The 14576-nt window shown below is 47.6% G+C and overlaps 1 protein-coding gene across 3 annotated transcripts in view; it reads right to left on the bottom strand.

Moving 5' to 3' along the window:
* The window catches only part of TSPAN2 (tetraspanin 2), a 40010-nt gene that overhangs the window by 14073 nt on the left and 11361 nt on the right, over positions 1–14576 (bottom strand). For all 3 annotated transcript variants that reach the window (XM_081493325.1, XM_081493326.1, XM_081493327.1), the window contains exon 2: positions 8216–8318. In XM_081493325.1, coding sequence (XP_081349451.1) covers positions 8216–8318 — 103 coding nt within the window. The remainder of the gene's footprint in view (positions 1–8215; positions 8319–14576) is intronic.

Below are 14576 nucleotides of genomic sequence, written 5' to 3'. Positions count from 1 at the left end.
ACATAGGAATTCATCATGATGAAACTCAGCCTGTGGGTTCCCATATATGTCTTTCTCATCTATAGATGTTAAATCCTCGAACAAACATTATTAACCCTACCCCAGGAACAAGATAGAATTCCCAGTCTGTGTTTGTTGGATACGAGGATAAAGAGAGAGTAAATCAGATTGGACGTTTTGGATGGACTGTCTACCATCACCCGTCTTTGCTTGGAGATACATGCTGGGGCTATATTCCAACAAGCATCCGAGAAGCCACCACATGGCTGGGCTCTCCCGAGTCAGGCAGATGAGGACTGGCTGCACACCCTGCAGAAAGGCTCCTGAGAGTGTGCAGCCTAGGAAGGAGGGGTGCTCTTGAGGAGGCTCGGGTACAGTGGACAGAGGCACCTGAGTCTGAGGAGGACAGAGCCGCTCCCCACTGTGAACAAGCTTACTCAGCCCCTGCCCTTCTGAAATAAGAGCTCCTTTAGAAAGTGTGCTTATTTGTACAATATCCCATCCTTCCAGTGGTAAAGAATCTGCCTGCCGATGCAGGAGATGCGGGAGATGTGGGTTCGAGCCCTAGGTCAGGAAGGTTCCCCTGGAGTAGGAAATGGCAACCCACTCTAGTATTCTTGCCTGGAGACTCCCATTGACAGAGGAATCTGGTGGGCTACAGTCCATGGGGTCTCAAAGAGTCAGACATGACTGAGCACATACACATACTCCATTCTTAGGCTATCAGAATCACAGAGCTCAGAGCAAACACCCTGAAACTAACACAGCAGCTCCAGTTCCCAAGGCCTCTCCCTGGCAAACCTCTCCCCAGCACACCTCCGTGCATGTGTGGCCACATGACTCAGCCCCATGCCAAACAAGCACTGCTGGTTGGAGTTAATGTGAAAATCAGAAGAAATTCTACTTGTGGCAAAGGTCTTGGGTCAGCTGAATCCAGTCTCAAATCTGGCTGTAATACTTTGCACACCATGGGGCCACATGTAGCTTCCAAGGATACCTTATCCTTTTTCTGATCTGGCCCTCAAAACACAGCTATTGAATGGATAGATTGATCAGCAGCCACACTTTAATTCCAAGATGCTTTCTGTAGGTCGGGAAGATCTGCTGGCGAAGGGGTAGGCTACCCACTCCAGTATTCTTGGGCTTCCCTTGTGGCTCAGCTGGTAAAGAATCTGCCTGCAATGCAGGAGACCTGCATTCAGTCTCTGGGTTGGGAAGATGCCCTGGAAAAGGGAAAGGCTACTCACTTCAGTATTCTGGCCTGGAGAATTTCATGGACTATATAGTCCATGGGTTTGCAAAGAGTCGAACATGACTGAGCGACTTTCACTCACTTTCTGTGGAGCCCTTTTGCTCCCACAGCAGCTTTGTGACCCAATCTCCTATGCTTCCTGAGTCCTGTTTCCTTTAGTTTGAGAAAAAGAAAACATTCTGATATTGCATTTTTGGCATTAACAGCTGGGCCTTGCCATGCCAGTGATCTCCAGGTGACATGCTACCACCAATTTCCTGACAATTCCATCATTTGTCTCTGGTTTCAGATCCTTCTTTCTAAGCTAGAAGCATCATTCCAAGTAACACAGAAAGGAGACAGTGACCTCCTAAAAGCCTTGTCTGAGTCAACTCATTTTTAAATGGCTCACCTTTTAGGGACTGAATAGTGGCATGGTCATCAATTTCAGTGGCTTTTTGGCAGCAGGTGACTTTACATATCCATCTAATGACTGTTTTTCATCTAAAAACATTTTTCTCTGCTTCTATGCAACTTTCCTTCCCTCCTAGCTTGTTGTGGACACACATAATTATATATGAATTTAGAATACTGGATGGGACTTAATTTATGGAGAAAGGACTTGTGTGCTCAGTTGCTCAATTGTGTCTGACTCTTTATGACCCCATGGACTGTAGCCCACCAGGCTCCTCTGTCCATGGGATTCTCCAGGCAAGAATACTGGAGTGGGTTGCCATTGCCTTCTCCAGGGGATCTTCCCGACCCAGGGATGGAACTTGTCTCCTGAATTGGCAGGCAGATTCTTTATCACTGAGACACTTGAAAAGCCGGGTAAGGACTTGGGTCCTCGCTAAATAACAATAGCAGCTGTTAGTTATTGAGTGCTGTTGTAGGAGTTTAACATGCATGAGTCATGGAGTCATTCAACGCTAAGAGTGACCACCACCACTCCAGGGCCTCAGGGGCTCTGAGTCTGTACTGTGCCCTTGACGGGCATTATCTCACGAATCTGGCACCTGAGAAGCCTCAGTGCTATCAGCTAGTCTCTCACCCTGACTACCTGGCATCTAAACCACTCCAGTATCTCCCCTTCTCCTACTCTCCCATGTAGTCGTGCTACCCGCAAGCTGACTCCTCCCTTGGCCTGCCCTGCGGTAAGAACAGCCACTGATATTTATTGAGGGCTCACTGTACTCAAGCACATTCATAGGTTAAATCATCTCATACGCACATCAACCCTGTGAGGTATGTAGAAGTGGTATTCATATTTCAGAGGGGAGGAATCTGAGACACAGAGAGGTAACTTACCGAAGACTGCACAGCTAGTAAGGCTCGAAACTGGAACCAAACCCGGGGCTCTACTCCAAAGGGCGCACCCTAACTCCTATGCTGCACTTTCAGTAGGAACCAGAAGAAAGGTGATTTTCTTAACTAGAAATCTGTAACTTTTCATTGGAAGGACTGATGCTGAAGCTGAAACTCCAATACTTTGGCCACCTGATGCAAAGAGCCAACTCATTGGAAAAGACCCTGATGCTGGGAAAGATTTAAGGCAGGAGGAGAAGGGGAGGACAGAAGTTGAGATGGTTGGATGGCATCACCGACTCAATGGGCATGAGTTTGAGCAGACTCTGGGAGATCATGAAGGAAAGGGAAGTCAGGCGTGCTGCAGCGCATGGGGTTGCAGTCTATGACAAAACAACAATAATAAGTGGCAGGAGGGTTCTTTTTCTCCTTCCTTGAGAAAAGTGGTCAAGGAATCTAACACTGATGATTTCTGGGTTTTCCCCTCAAAGCATTTTCTGGGGTGGGAGCCAGAAATCTGGGCCTGCCAACTGTGTCTTTAGGTAAGTCCTCTTATTTCTCAGTTTTGTTATTTGCAACATGGCAATAATTATCTATACTTAAGTTCTTGTAAAAATGCTTTGGAGAAATTGTGTCAACAGTGTAAGCTATATCACATGTCTGTTTTGCAACTACTATGAATCTCAGGTACAACTAAAAATCGAGAAGTAAAAAATATTACCAGAGTGAGTCAGAGTCTTTAAAAAGCCCCAGAATACTCAGCACTGGAATGCTCATTTTACACATGACATTTAGCCACAATCAAAGCCGGGCTCTGCAGCTCTGTATTCACAGAGAGACAGCCACAGACAACCTGGGATTCCAGAGAGTGAGTGGCTGAGTCTGAGCAGGCAGCTCCTTCCCCTTGGGGAGGAACCTGCTGATGCCCTCCATCGTTTGCTCACAGACATGACTTCATGTGTTCCAGCCTTCTGAGGGCCCAGGGAATCTCTCCCCACCCTGTGCCTCTGGAAGGAAGACCCCTGTGTTGTCTGTACCCCTAAGGGGCAGCCCCAGAGAAAAATTGTAACTGGAGAGCAGAGTGGCATGTTAGTGGAACCTGGAAGACATTGAGGGTTTCTCCCAAGAGTGAAGGAGACCAACATGCAGAGGGTCTGGGAAACACCAAGTCATCTAGCCTTTCTTGTTGCCAGTTCCACTCTTACCAGGCTCTCCCTTCTCCACCCTAGCAACCAGTGGACATGATACCCTGGGTCAGTTGACCTGAACTCGGAAGTCCTTGAGAAGAGGTGGTAGGTACAGTCTGTCTGACTGCCCTGGCTCCCTGGCCTCTTTTCTAACTCCCCTCATAGCTGGATCCTCTCCACACTGGTCCCTTACTATGAATTCAATTCCAGATCTTTATTATATGAAGGGACATTCTCTCCATCACCAAGGAGGAAGACACAAGGGTCCCAGAAAGGAAAGCATCCCCCTAGAGGAGGAAGTGCATGTGTGTTGTGCTAAGAAGTGTCTGACTCTTTGCGGCCCCATGGACTGTAGCCCTTCGGGCTCCTCTGTCCTTGGGGATTCTCCAGCCAAGAATACTGGAGTGGGTTGCCATTCCCTTCTCCAGGGGATCTTCCTGACCCAGGGATGGAACTTGCGTCTCCTGCATTGGCAGTTGGGTTCTTTACCACTAGCACCTTTTGAACTGTGGTGTTGGAGAAGACTCTTGAGAGTCCCTTGGGCTGAAAGGAGATCAAACCAGTCCATCCTAAAGGAAATCAACCCTGAATATTCACTGGAAAGACTGATGCTGAAGCTAAAGCTCCAATACTTTGGCCGCCTGATGTGAAGAGCCGACTCATTAGAAAAGACCTTGATGCTGGGAAAGATTGAAGGTGGGAGAAGGGGGTGACAGGACGAGATGGTTGGACAGTATCATCGACTCAATGGACATGCATTAGAGCAAACTCCAGGAGATGGTGAAGGACAGGGAAGCCTGGCATGCTGTAGTCCATGGAGTCTCAAAGAGTCGGACACAACTGAGAGACTGAACAGCAACTTGGGAAACCCCAGAGGAAGAAGGATTTCCTACCAAGGGTGTCAGTCATCTGCCCAGAAGCAGGGAGTTACACCACGTGCCTTCCTGAGGTCCCTCTCAGGGGAAGGTTGTGTTTCTTTAAGAGCACTTTAATGGGCCAAGCTTGTTCTCCAGGGCTCTTAAACAAAGTGATGATAAGAGTTTAATGTGCTGATTGCTCTGGAACCTATTCTGAAAATAAAATACACAGTTCAGTGCACAGTACCTAGCGACATGAAGTGAGATTTTCCAAAAACTGGGCCTGCTTCTTCTTTAAAGTCCTATTACTTCATACTGTTTGCTATGCAAGTCCATAAAATGGTATCCTGGTACATTTTTTCTTCTCATTTTATTACTAGAGATCTGGTATCTTTCCTATTTGGAAAATTATTTATTGAGGAAAGAAATATCAACTTCTGTAAACACGTATATTGCTCTTTCTATTTATAAGACATATTTGAAGTGGAGAGAAGGTTCCTGACTTCACAAGGACTTTTTCTTGTTGGCACTCACCAGAGAGACAACACAGGAAACAGAACAAGCACAGGCCTGGGTATTGGCAAAACTGGACTGAGGGCTGAGGCCCACTGTGAAAAGTTGGAAAACCACAGCTGACTGCCAGCCCCCCTTCCCTGTCTGTTTCACCCCCTGGTCCTTAGTCTCCTTATTCTGTTCAATGCTAAGACTCTGTGAGAACTCTCTTCTCTGAACTTTGAGCACTGACCATAAGCATTCTCACCACCAGCCCTTCATGGGTGACTTAGAGAGGGGAGGTGTGGCTGAGGAGGAACCAAGGGTCGCAGACCCATGCCCACATCGCAGGCCACCAGGAAGAAGCAGGAAGGATTCAGGCCCTGTTGTGGGGGCTGTTGTTTTTCCCACCCTGAGTTCACTTCCTCTTCTTCTCTGTTAGACAAAGAACCTCCTTCACTCTCAGTCCATGTGGTCTGAGAGGGCTGACTTGCTTCAGCTCCATGGCAGGTGTGAGGCCCAGGCTTCAGCTAACAAGCCCGTCGCAAGCAGCTGGCCACAATGACTGGTGTGGGAATGGGCACTGGACCCAAGACCGCCAATGACAGTGAGACCCAGGACTTTGGTTGAATCAGTTGGAAGAAGAGCACACTTTTGCCAGGGTTACTTGGGAGATGGTACCTGGAGCTGTGGGTGGCTGATTTATCAGATCTAAGGGGAATCTGCCCCAGTCTGGAGCCACAGGAAAACAGAGCTAAGAGATGGCTACAGACGGGATTCTGATCACATCACTTGTGTCCCTAAGATGAGTATTAATACTGATTTTTCCATTATGAGTCAAGAAATTTCTGTTTTGCTCAAAACAGTTTGAATCAAGTTTCTGTGATTTGCAATTGAAAGAGTCCTGACAAATACGTCCACAAACATGTGACATTTCTTGCATCTTGGGCAGTTCATATTGCTTTAGTTTAGATTTGGAAATAGGATCAGGAATGTTTGTTTGGAGCTAGTTCACCCTCCTACTCAGTGCAGGGATCTCCTGTATGGATAGAAGATCCATTTGGATTTTTGGCTAAATACCAATGTATCAGAGGGGTCACTTTCTATAGAAGTCTGCTCAGCGCCTTTGATTTATCAAACCATTGAAAAGTTTTTCTTTTGTTGGACCCAAATCTACCCCTGTGAGACTGCTATCAGTGCTTTGTTTCTGGAGGAACCCAGACTTGCCTCCATCCTTCCTTCCACACTCCCACCCCTTCTCAACCCAGCAGGGTCCCTGACTTCTGTATCTCAGATTTCCATCTGAAAATCATGAGTTGTGATTTCTATGCTTGACTCTATCACTGATGCCTTTTTTTGTTTTGATTCCTTCTGTCCCTGAGTTTAACAATGTTTAATAATAACATTTAATAATGCTTAATAAAGTTTCTTGTCTTTCTGTCCTTTTTTTTTACAGTTCCTACTGCTACCACCATGGGTTATGCCCTTATTTCTTCAGGTCTGACTGTATCAATAATCTAGCATGGTCTTTTTTGTCCTCCCCTCTCATTCCAGAATAATCTCTTTCAAATGCAGTGTAGATTGATTGTGAAAGTGAAAGTCGCTCAGTCGTGTCCGACTCTTTGTGAGCCCATGGACTATATAGTCCATGGAATTCTCTAGGCCAGAATACTGGAGTGGGTAGCCTATCCATTCTTCAGCGGATCTCCCCTACCCAGGAATTGAACCGGGTCTTCTGCATTGCAGGCGGATCCTTTACCAACTGAGCTATCAGGGAAGCCCTGTAGATTGATTGTACCCTCCCCCAAACTCTAAACTATCCTTCTATTGTTTACTTTGTTTTTTAAAATTATATTATTTATTTACTTTTGGCTGCGCTGTGTCTTCGTTGCTGTGTGGGGCTTTTCTCCAGTTGTGGAGAAGGAGGGCTACTCTCTAGCTGCCATGCACAGGCTTCTCTTGTTGTGGGCCACAGGCTCTAGAGCACAGGCTTAGCAGTTGTGGTGCATGGGCTTAGTTGCTCAGAGGCATGTGCTATCTTCCTGGATCAGGGATGGAACCCATGCTTCTATTGGCAGGTAGATTCTTTACCACTGAGCCATGAGAGGAGCCCCCCTTCTATTGTCTATTAAATTAACTAGCGCTGACATTCAAGGCCCTCTGTATCTGTCCTCACTCCCTTCTCAACTTTTCTAATCGTAATTCCTTCCATGTCCATATGCTTTATATTCTGGTAAGAGTTATCTGCCCAGCCTAGGCTTGCTAATCACTGTCCCATAGGCATGCCTTGTGTCCCAAACCTCTTCGGTCCCTAGTCGTCCTCTTCTCTATTGATTAAGGTTGGTCTTTCATACCTAACTCAAATCCTTCTTGCCACTTTGGTCACCAGTTTAGAATGACCCCTGATGCACCGACTGCAAACACCACTAAGTTGGCACTTAGTTATACACTAGTTTCTCAGCCTCAACTTATCACATGGTCTACACCAGCTTCCCACTCCTCACCCCTTTCCCACTGCTGGAAGAAGGCTGCACTACCCCTTCCACACTGAGGTCTCTGCCCAGGGAAGCTCTCCCGCCCCGACTCCCTTCCCTGCCCTCCCCACCCCACTCTGCTCCACTTCCCCTCCCCTCTGCAGTCCCTAGTCATGGAGGGACTCAGATTAGCCCCTCCACATCTTGAGCTGTCTCTCTTTATTTTGAATTAGGTGTCTCTCCTAGACAATTTAAAATACACAAGATCACAAATACACAAAACCAAAGCTTGACTGGGCAGGGCTCTGTCACCCCATGGATGAGCAGACGACTGTCTTTGCTGTGTACCCACTTCACTCAGGGGGTGCAGGGGGGTTTTCCAATTCTTTGAACATGAATTGTGGTTACGTGCTGGGCTTCTTTCTTGAAATGGGTGAAAGAAGTACAACTGTTCAGTCCCACCTGGTCGTCCTTGGTTTTGGAAGCAGAGGGATAAACCAGGTGTGGGGTAGCAGGGCCTTCTCCCCTCTGCCTGGACTGGGTGGGCATCTGGGGCTCTGATTTGCCTCCTTTCTCTCCCTCCGTTCCCCTCCCATGGAAGTCTAGCTGCAGGCTCCCCTCTAAGCCCAGGCAACCCCATCTAAAGAAGGGGAGGCTGCAGTCACTCACCCATGTAGAAGTACTCTGGGGACTTGTCCTCTGAGGAGAAATCCTTCATGGAGCCTCCAAACCGAAACCATAGTCCAAAAGCAATGACAGCCGACCCTGCCAGCTGAAAAGTAAACAGCCTGTGTTTACAATGGAAGGGAGCATATAAGTATGAGCTGGGAGACTGGGGGGCTGGCAGAGTGGCCTCTGAAAAACCAGCTGGACCCCTCTTCATGTTTCATACCGTGGGGCTGGAATGATGTGCTCAGAGTCCCCATCCCCACCCCAGGTCCCTGATGGGATATTAAAGCTGGGCTCTCCTGATTCCAAGCTCAGAGTTTCTCCCATTCTGTCAGGCTGCCCTGTGATTATGGGGCAGGCACAGTCTAGCCCAGGACGCCTCTCAAAAGGAGTTCCCACAATAGTCCCCCTGGAAGCTATCTGCTCCTTGTCCTATTGTTCCTTGCTGGGTACTGTGGACTTCCTCACCAGCACCACAGAGAGAGGTCACCAAGAGCAAGATGAACTCCCAGACCTGGGGGAAACCCACTTTTCTAAATAGGAAGAAAACACGCCAACCTCAGAACCCACCCACACCTCCTGAGTGAGCAGTGCCCAGTTGGAAAGCCACTTTAGAAGTGTCTAGAACCTGTCCTGCCCCCCAGGCCACCATGGTCACTGTACTGCCCTGCCTGAGGATGGTTTTGCAGGAGGGAAACTGGCCGGGGTTTTTTTGTTTCTTTCTTTCTTTTTTTGGTTGCTATTTTGGGTTTCCATGGAAAGCAAGAAAGGAAAAAATAATTTTCTGAAAAAGCCTGGTCTGTGTGCTGTGTGGCTCATGGAGAGGCTGAGTGGCTGGCACAGGCAGTGGCTGGGCAGGCTGGCGGCTGCTAGACTCATTGCCTGCTTCTCTGCTGCTATGAGGGCTTCTGTGAGGCTCCGCACTGGCTCTGGACGCCTTCCCTACCCATGCAGGACTGTCCCAGCAGGCTCCCGCCATGCCATCCTCTCTCTCCACAAACAACCATCTCGAATTTCATTATATCAGTTCAACAGATACTCACTGGCACCTTCTGGACTCAAAGCACCACAGGAAAGTGAGCAGAGATGTAAAAAGAGCCTCCTGGTTCAGCCAACCCATTCAGTCAGAGCTGGGCTGCCTAAGCCATGCCCGAACCATTAGTTCAGAGGCTACCCCGGCCCCAGTACGGAAGAGCAGACACGGAGGCTGGTGACAAGGAGACAGAAGCATGAAAGTCACACAGACGTTTAATAAGGAAAATGATGTCAAAGTCGGGGTCGGAGCCTTGTTTATACAGGATCCTTCTGTGTGCTATCTGTGAAGGGCTGGGGCTCTCTGACTGGATTTATATGAAGACTTTATCTCTTTTCACCCTCTATCCCCCCAAGGCCCATTCTTTTGGTGGCCAGCTTCTTCAGTAGAGCAGCATGATGTCTGCAGGAGGAACTGGAGGCGCAGAGTTCTACCAGCTGGACTCTCTGAGGTGGAACAACTAAAAGTTTCCAGTACTTAGAGGAAAGCACTAATTGGATAATGTGAGGGACAGCTAAAGGAACTGGGCTGCTTGACCAGCTTTAAAAGATTTTTGCAGTTTAAAAAACATTAGCAAGACATGGAAAAATATTTTAAAAAGTACTGTTAAAACATTAAGAATATTTTTCTTTGAAAGGTAAAATTACAGGTGACTTTTCTCCTTGCATGATACTCTCGAAGTTTTGTGGGTGAAGCAGGTATATTATAAGCTTAAAAGCCTGATATGGTAGTTTATCTCATCAATCCAAAAAAAGTGGGGTGAGTTTTCTTGGGCTGGGCTTTAGTTTGGGAGGACCTGGTTTTGAAGGTCATTACTGTTTCGTGTACAAGGAAGAGAGCGAAGCCCTTTGGGATAGCCCTGTCCTCGGGGTGCTGCCCGGGGGGCTGTGTCCAGCAGAACCTCACAGGCAGCCCTGCCCACCCCGCCTCTGCAGCCACTCAGTGGAAAGAGTTTCCAAACACAAAGCGAAAATCTATTGACAGAGGCGTCAGGCCAAGGCTTGCAGCCACCGAGCAGACGGTGGAGGAGGTGACTGGTCCCAGGGACACCCTACCACGAGGCCACATTTTTGGCATCTCTGTACACAGGCTCTAATTTATAGCCGTCTGGGATCATCCTCCCAGACGGAATACATTTGTCCACTTCTGGCACAGATGTGTCTGATGCATAATGGAAAATTAAAAGAGAGGTTGCAATTTAAAGCCCCAGGGCCAATGAGGAAAAAAATCTGAGCGTGCTCATCCACGTCGCCCTACCCCCAACCCCAAACCTAGGGTTTCCTCCTGGGTCCAGGAAACTGTGGGGGAGCTGGGTGTCATCACTGCGGAGGGAATCCTCCCAACATGCCGCCAGGTTGGGAACACTGTGGGTGTGGACCAGGTCAAGCTGGAGGCTGCCCCAGATGACAGCCATGCCTGCTTTGGAAAGTGGTATCAGCTGAGATGACATAGTCCTTTGGTCCTTTATAACTCACCATTCTTGCAAGACTCTTAAAATACTCTGTGTTCACTGGGCTTTGGTTGCTCTACCACACACCTGAAATTGCGTGAAAATAATTCGCATCAAGTCCAGTGCAGTCAGGGACAAAGTGAGCAAGTCTAGTGTCAGTAAGACCCATCGCTCTGTGCCTCCCAAACCTAGGAAGAGACATCTCACTGAGTGAGCCTCTAGGCCTATATTTTAACCCTCCTAGACCAACCCACCACCCCTCACACAATGCCCCCATTCTCAGTCCGTCCTTTGCATTCAGTCACCACACTGCACCTCAGCCAACGTGGGAACAAAGGCTGCCCGACCATGTTGCTTTCCTTCTCATGCCCCCGCTGCCCTCATCTCCTTTCCTTTCTCCATATCTGTCAAAGGTAACTATGGTCCTGACTGGGTACCATGCTAAGCATCAAAGAAGCAACAAGGAAGAAGACAGTCTGGTTTTCAGGGGGTGCTGGTGGTAAAGAATCCACCTGCCAGTGCAGGAGATGTGGGTTCGATCCCTGGATCAGGAAGAAGATCCCTTTGGAGGAGGGCAACCCAATCCAGTATTCTTGCCTGAAGAATCCCATGGACAGAGGAGCCTGGCAGGCCATGGGGTCGCAAAGAGTCAGACGTGACTGAAGTGACTTAACACACATGCACAGTCTGACATAGAAGATAATCCCATGAACTAATAAACGTCACAGGACGCAGGAAGTGTGCTCCATGGGACTGCATCACCACCCAGGGATTAGACCAAACTATGATGACCGGCTGTCAGCAGAAGACATTCCATTTTGACTTACATCTTGAAGAATGAGTTAGAGGAGCAGGGAGGGACTGCAGGCAGAAGGAACAGCATGGGTAAGCGCTGTGCTTCCTTATATGGAACCCTGTGCTGGCGAGAGAGAAGCATCTAGGGGAAGTCAGAGTCTGGGGCTTGAAACGGGATTTACAGACGTGGCTCATGGCTTCTACTAAGCTTGCTACCATTGTGGAAAGCCCACGGCAGGGTCTTGAGGGCAGGAGGAGGTGGAAACCTTCACTTTGATGGGGACGAGTGCTGTGTGATGTCAGACACAGTGAGCAGCCACAGGTAACGACCTGAGTGGCTGAAGACCAGATTGCGGTTGCTATGGGATGGATGTGGTGATGGGCAAGGACCATGAAGGATCCACTCTATCAACCAGAGAACTTTGCTGAGGGCTGCTCTGCATCCAGGACCAGTATCACTCCCCGTGCCTTTGGAACAATTGCCATTAGGAATATTGTTTTTCCAGGAATGGACTTTTTCATACAACAGCATGAGTAGGGCTTTGATGTTAATCATTTAATAAGTATTTATTGAACATCTATCATGAGCCAGGAGGCAAAGATTCACAGATAAGGAAGATCTAGTTCCTTCTCCAGAGGATCTCAGGGGCTTGTGAGAAGCTGATCCTGCCTCTGTGGCCCAAGAGAGAGACTCTTAATGCTGTGGGTAACAATTCCATCAGAGAACCAGCCCCTGAGAAGACAACGGATGTCATTGTTCTTTGTGTCACCATTTCTTTTCTGAGTACCAGTTGCACATTAAGCACTCAGAGAATGTTATGCAACAGGATTTTGAGGGCAAAAGTGTGTGCACTATTTAAAAAGAGGACAGAAGTAAAATAGAGAGAGAAGATAGAAGTGAAAGAAACAGACAATGACATATAAATCCTCGCCATTAGATCGAGGATCACCCAGTACAATTACATTGTGCATTTTCACGGACAAGTTATTTCAGTAGCTAACTATATTCTGTAGAGTCTGCAGGACAAAGTTGCAAACTGTAAGCATATGTCTGTGGAGAAAGTGCATGTTTTAAAACTAAAGTAGCAGAGGATAGGACTACAGATTTGATTAGAAAACTTTTAATGCAAAGTGGGTGGACAAAAAGTTTCCTTTAAGTAATGCCCATCTGCCAGAAACAAGTCATTTGACACGAAGCAAAGCTTGTTAGTGGATGTCAACTGTATTGTACTGTATTTATTTCCACTTTCCTGTGATTGCTGATGAAAGGTTCTATCTTGAGGATATGTATTTTTACTTCAGAAATTATTTTTTCCTGAATCAGAAACATGGTTCCTAGGAAGGCACTAATTGAAGGGAAAGGCAGTGCTGAGACAGAAAAATGCAAATATTACTCCCCAGGCTGGGTCTTCCATTCTGCTCAGCTCCCCCCGACCCCCACCCCTCACCTCCAGCAGAAGGCAGCCATGCTGACCACAAAGAGCCAATACATGCTACTCTGTTATCTGATGACTAAACCCTCCAGAAAAAAAGCATCACTTAGTGGTGTTCTCAGACAGTTCATGTGCTTTTCCCTACATGGGTGCATGTGCTTAGTCGTTCAGTCCTGTCCAACTCTTTGCGACCCCATGGACTGTAGCCCACCAGGCTCCTCTGTCCATGGGATTCTCCAGGCAAGAATACTGGAGTGGGTTGCCATGCCCTCCTCCAGGGGATCTTCCCAAACCAGGGATGGAACCCAGGTCTCCCGCATTGCAGGCGGATTCTTTACTGTCTGAGCCACCAGGGAAGCCCAAGAACACTGGAGTGGGTATCCTATCCTTCTCCAGGGGATCTTCCTGACCCAGGAATTGAACCAGGGTCTCCTGCATTGCAGGCAGATTCTTTACCAGCTGAGCTATCAGGGAAGACCCTAGATGGGTGACACAGGAAACTGTCCTCAGATGCTCTCTCTAGTCACACACAGTTCCTTCTCTCACCTGGGGACCCTGTTTTTGCTATTTCCATAGCTTAGAAAGCTCCCTCTTCACTCCACCTGGCTTACAGCTTTCAGCTCTGAAAGCTTCATCACTTCCTCTAGGAAGCTTACCCTGGCCTACATATGTGGCTTCCTCCATGTCTTATATAACCATTTCTGTTTAAATATTTTTGTAACTTAAAGAAAATTAAGGCCTGAGCTGTGTGAGGGCAAGCACAGCGTCTACACTGCTGTGTTCCAAGCTCCTAACTCCTCTTCCTCCCTGAACAGCCAGTTCCAAACAGACATCTGTTGAGTGAATGAATGGAGGGCCTTCTTCACAAAGATGCCATTTAGGCTGTGCTGTGGACTGAATTGTGTCTCCCCCTAATTCATACATTGAAGTCCTAACTGGCCCTCACTGTGATGGTGTTTGGAAGTGGGGCCTTTGGGAGGTGACAGGGTTAGATGAGGTCATGAGGTGGGGATTCCCTATAAGAGACATCAGAGCCCTCTCCTTGCTATGGAGGATGCAGGGAGAGGAGCCGTCTGCAAGCCAGGAAGAAAGCTTTCATCAGGAACTGAACTGGCGGATACCTTGAACTTGACTTTCCAGCCTCTAGAACTATGAGAAATAAATTCCTGTTGTTTAAGCCACTCAATCTATACTATATATATATATTTTTTCTTTATGGTGACCTGACCTAAGACAGGCTGATAGGAGCAATCGTGAACAACCTCCTTCACAGCCCTCCAAGGGAATACTTTCAAAGTACTAATTTTAAACTCATCTGCACCTGGGAAACACTGGGCAGACACCTCAGATGGCACTGTGTGAAGACACTGTTGAGTCTACTCAGCATAACACTTGCCCACAGAAAAATAATTAGAGCAGCTAGTATCAGTTCTGTGTTTTTTCAGCCTGTAAGGATGCGTGCCAGGCATCAGGCATGAACACAAAGAATAAATCTATATACACCTTTTACAGGCAGAACATATGAAGATGTAACATAATCATGGCAACACACACACAGTGCCCTTAAAGGAAAGAATAAACAAAGTGAATTCTGTATTTCTAGCTCTTCCAGGGTGAATGCCATTGTGTATATACATACCCAACTCATTG

Source organism: Giraffa tippelskirchi, chromosome 5 (assembly GCF_054371585.1).
Source record: "Giraffa tippelskirchi isolate mGirTip1 chromosome 5, T2T-mGirTip1v1.2.pri, whole genome shotgun sequence".
Taxonomy (NCBI): domain Eukaryota; kingdom Metazoa; phylum Chordata; class Mammalia; order Artiodactyla; family Giraffidae; genus Giraffa; species Giraffa tippelskirchi.
The sequence above is the reverse complement of the archived record's forward strand: the minus strand, read 5'-3'. Positions and strand labels throughout refer to the sequence as shown.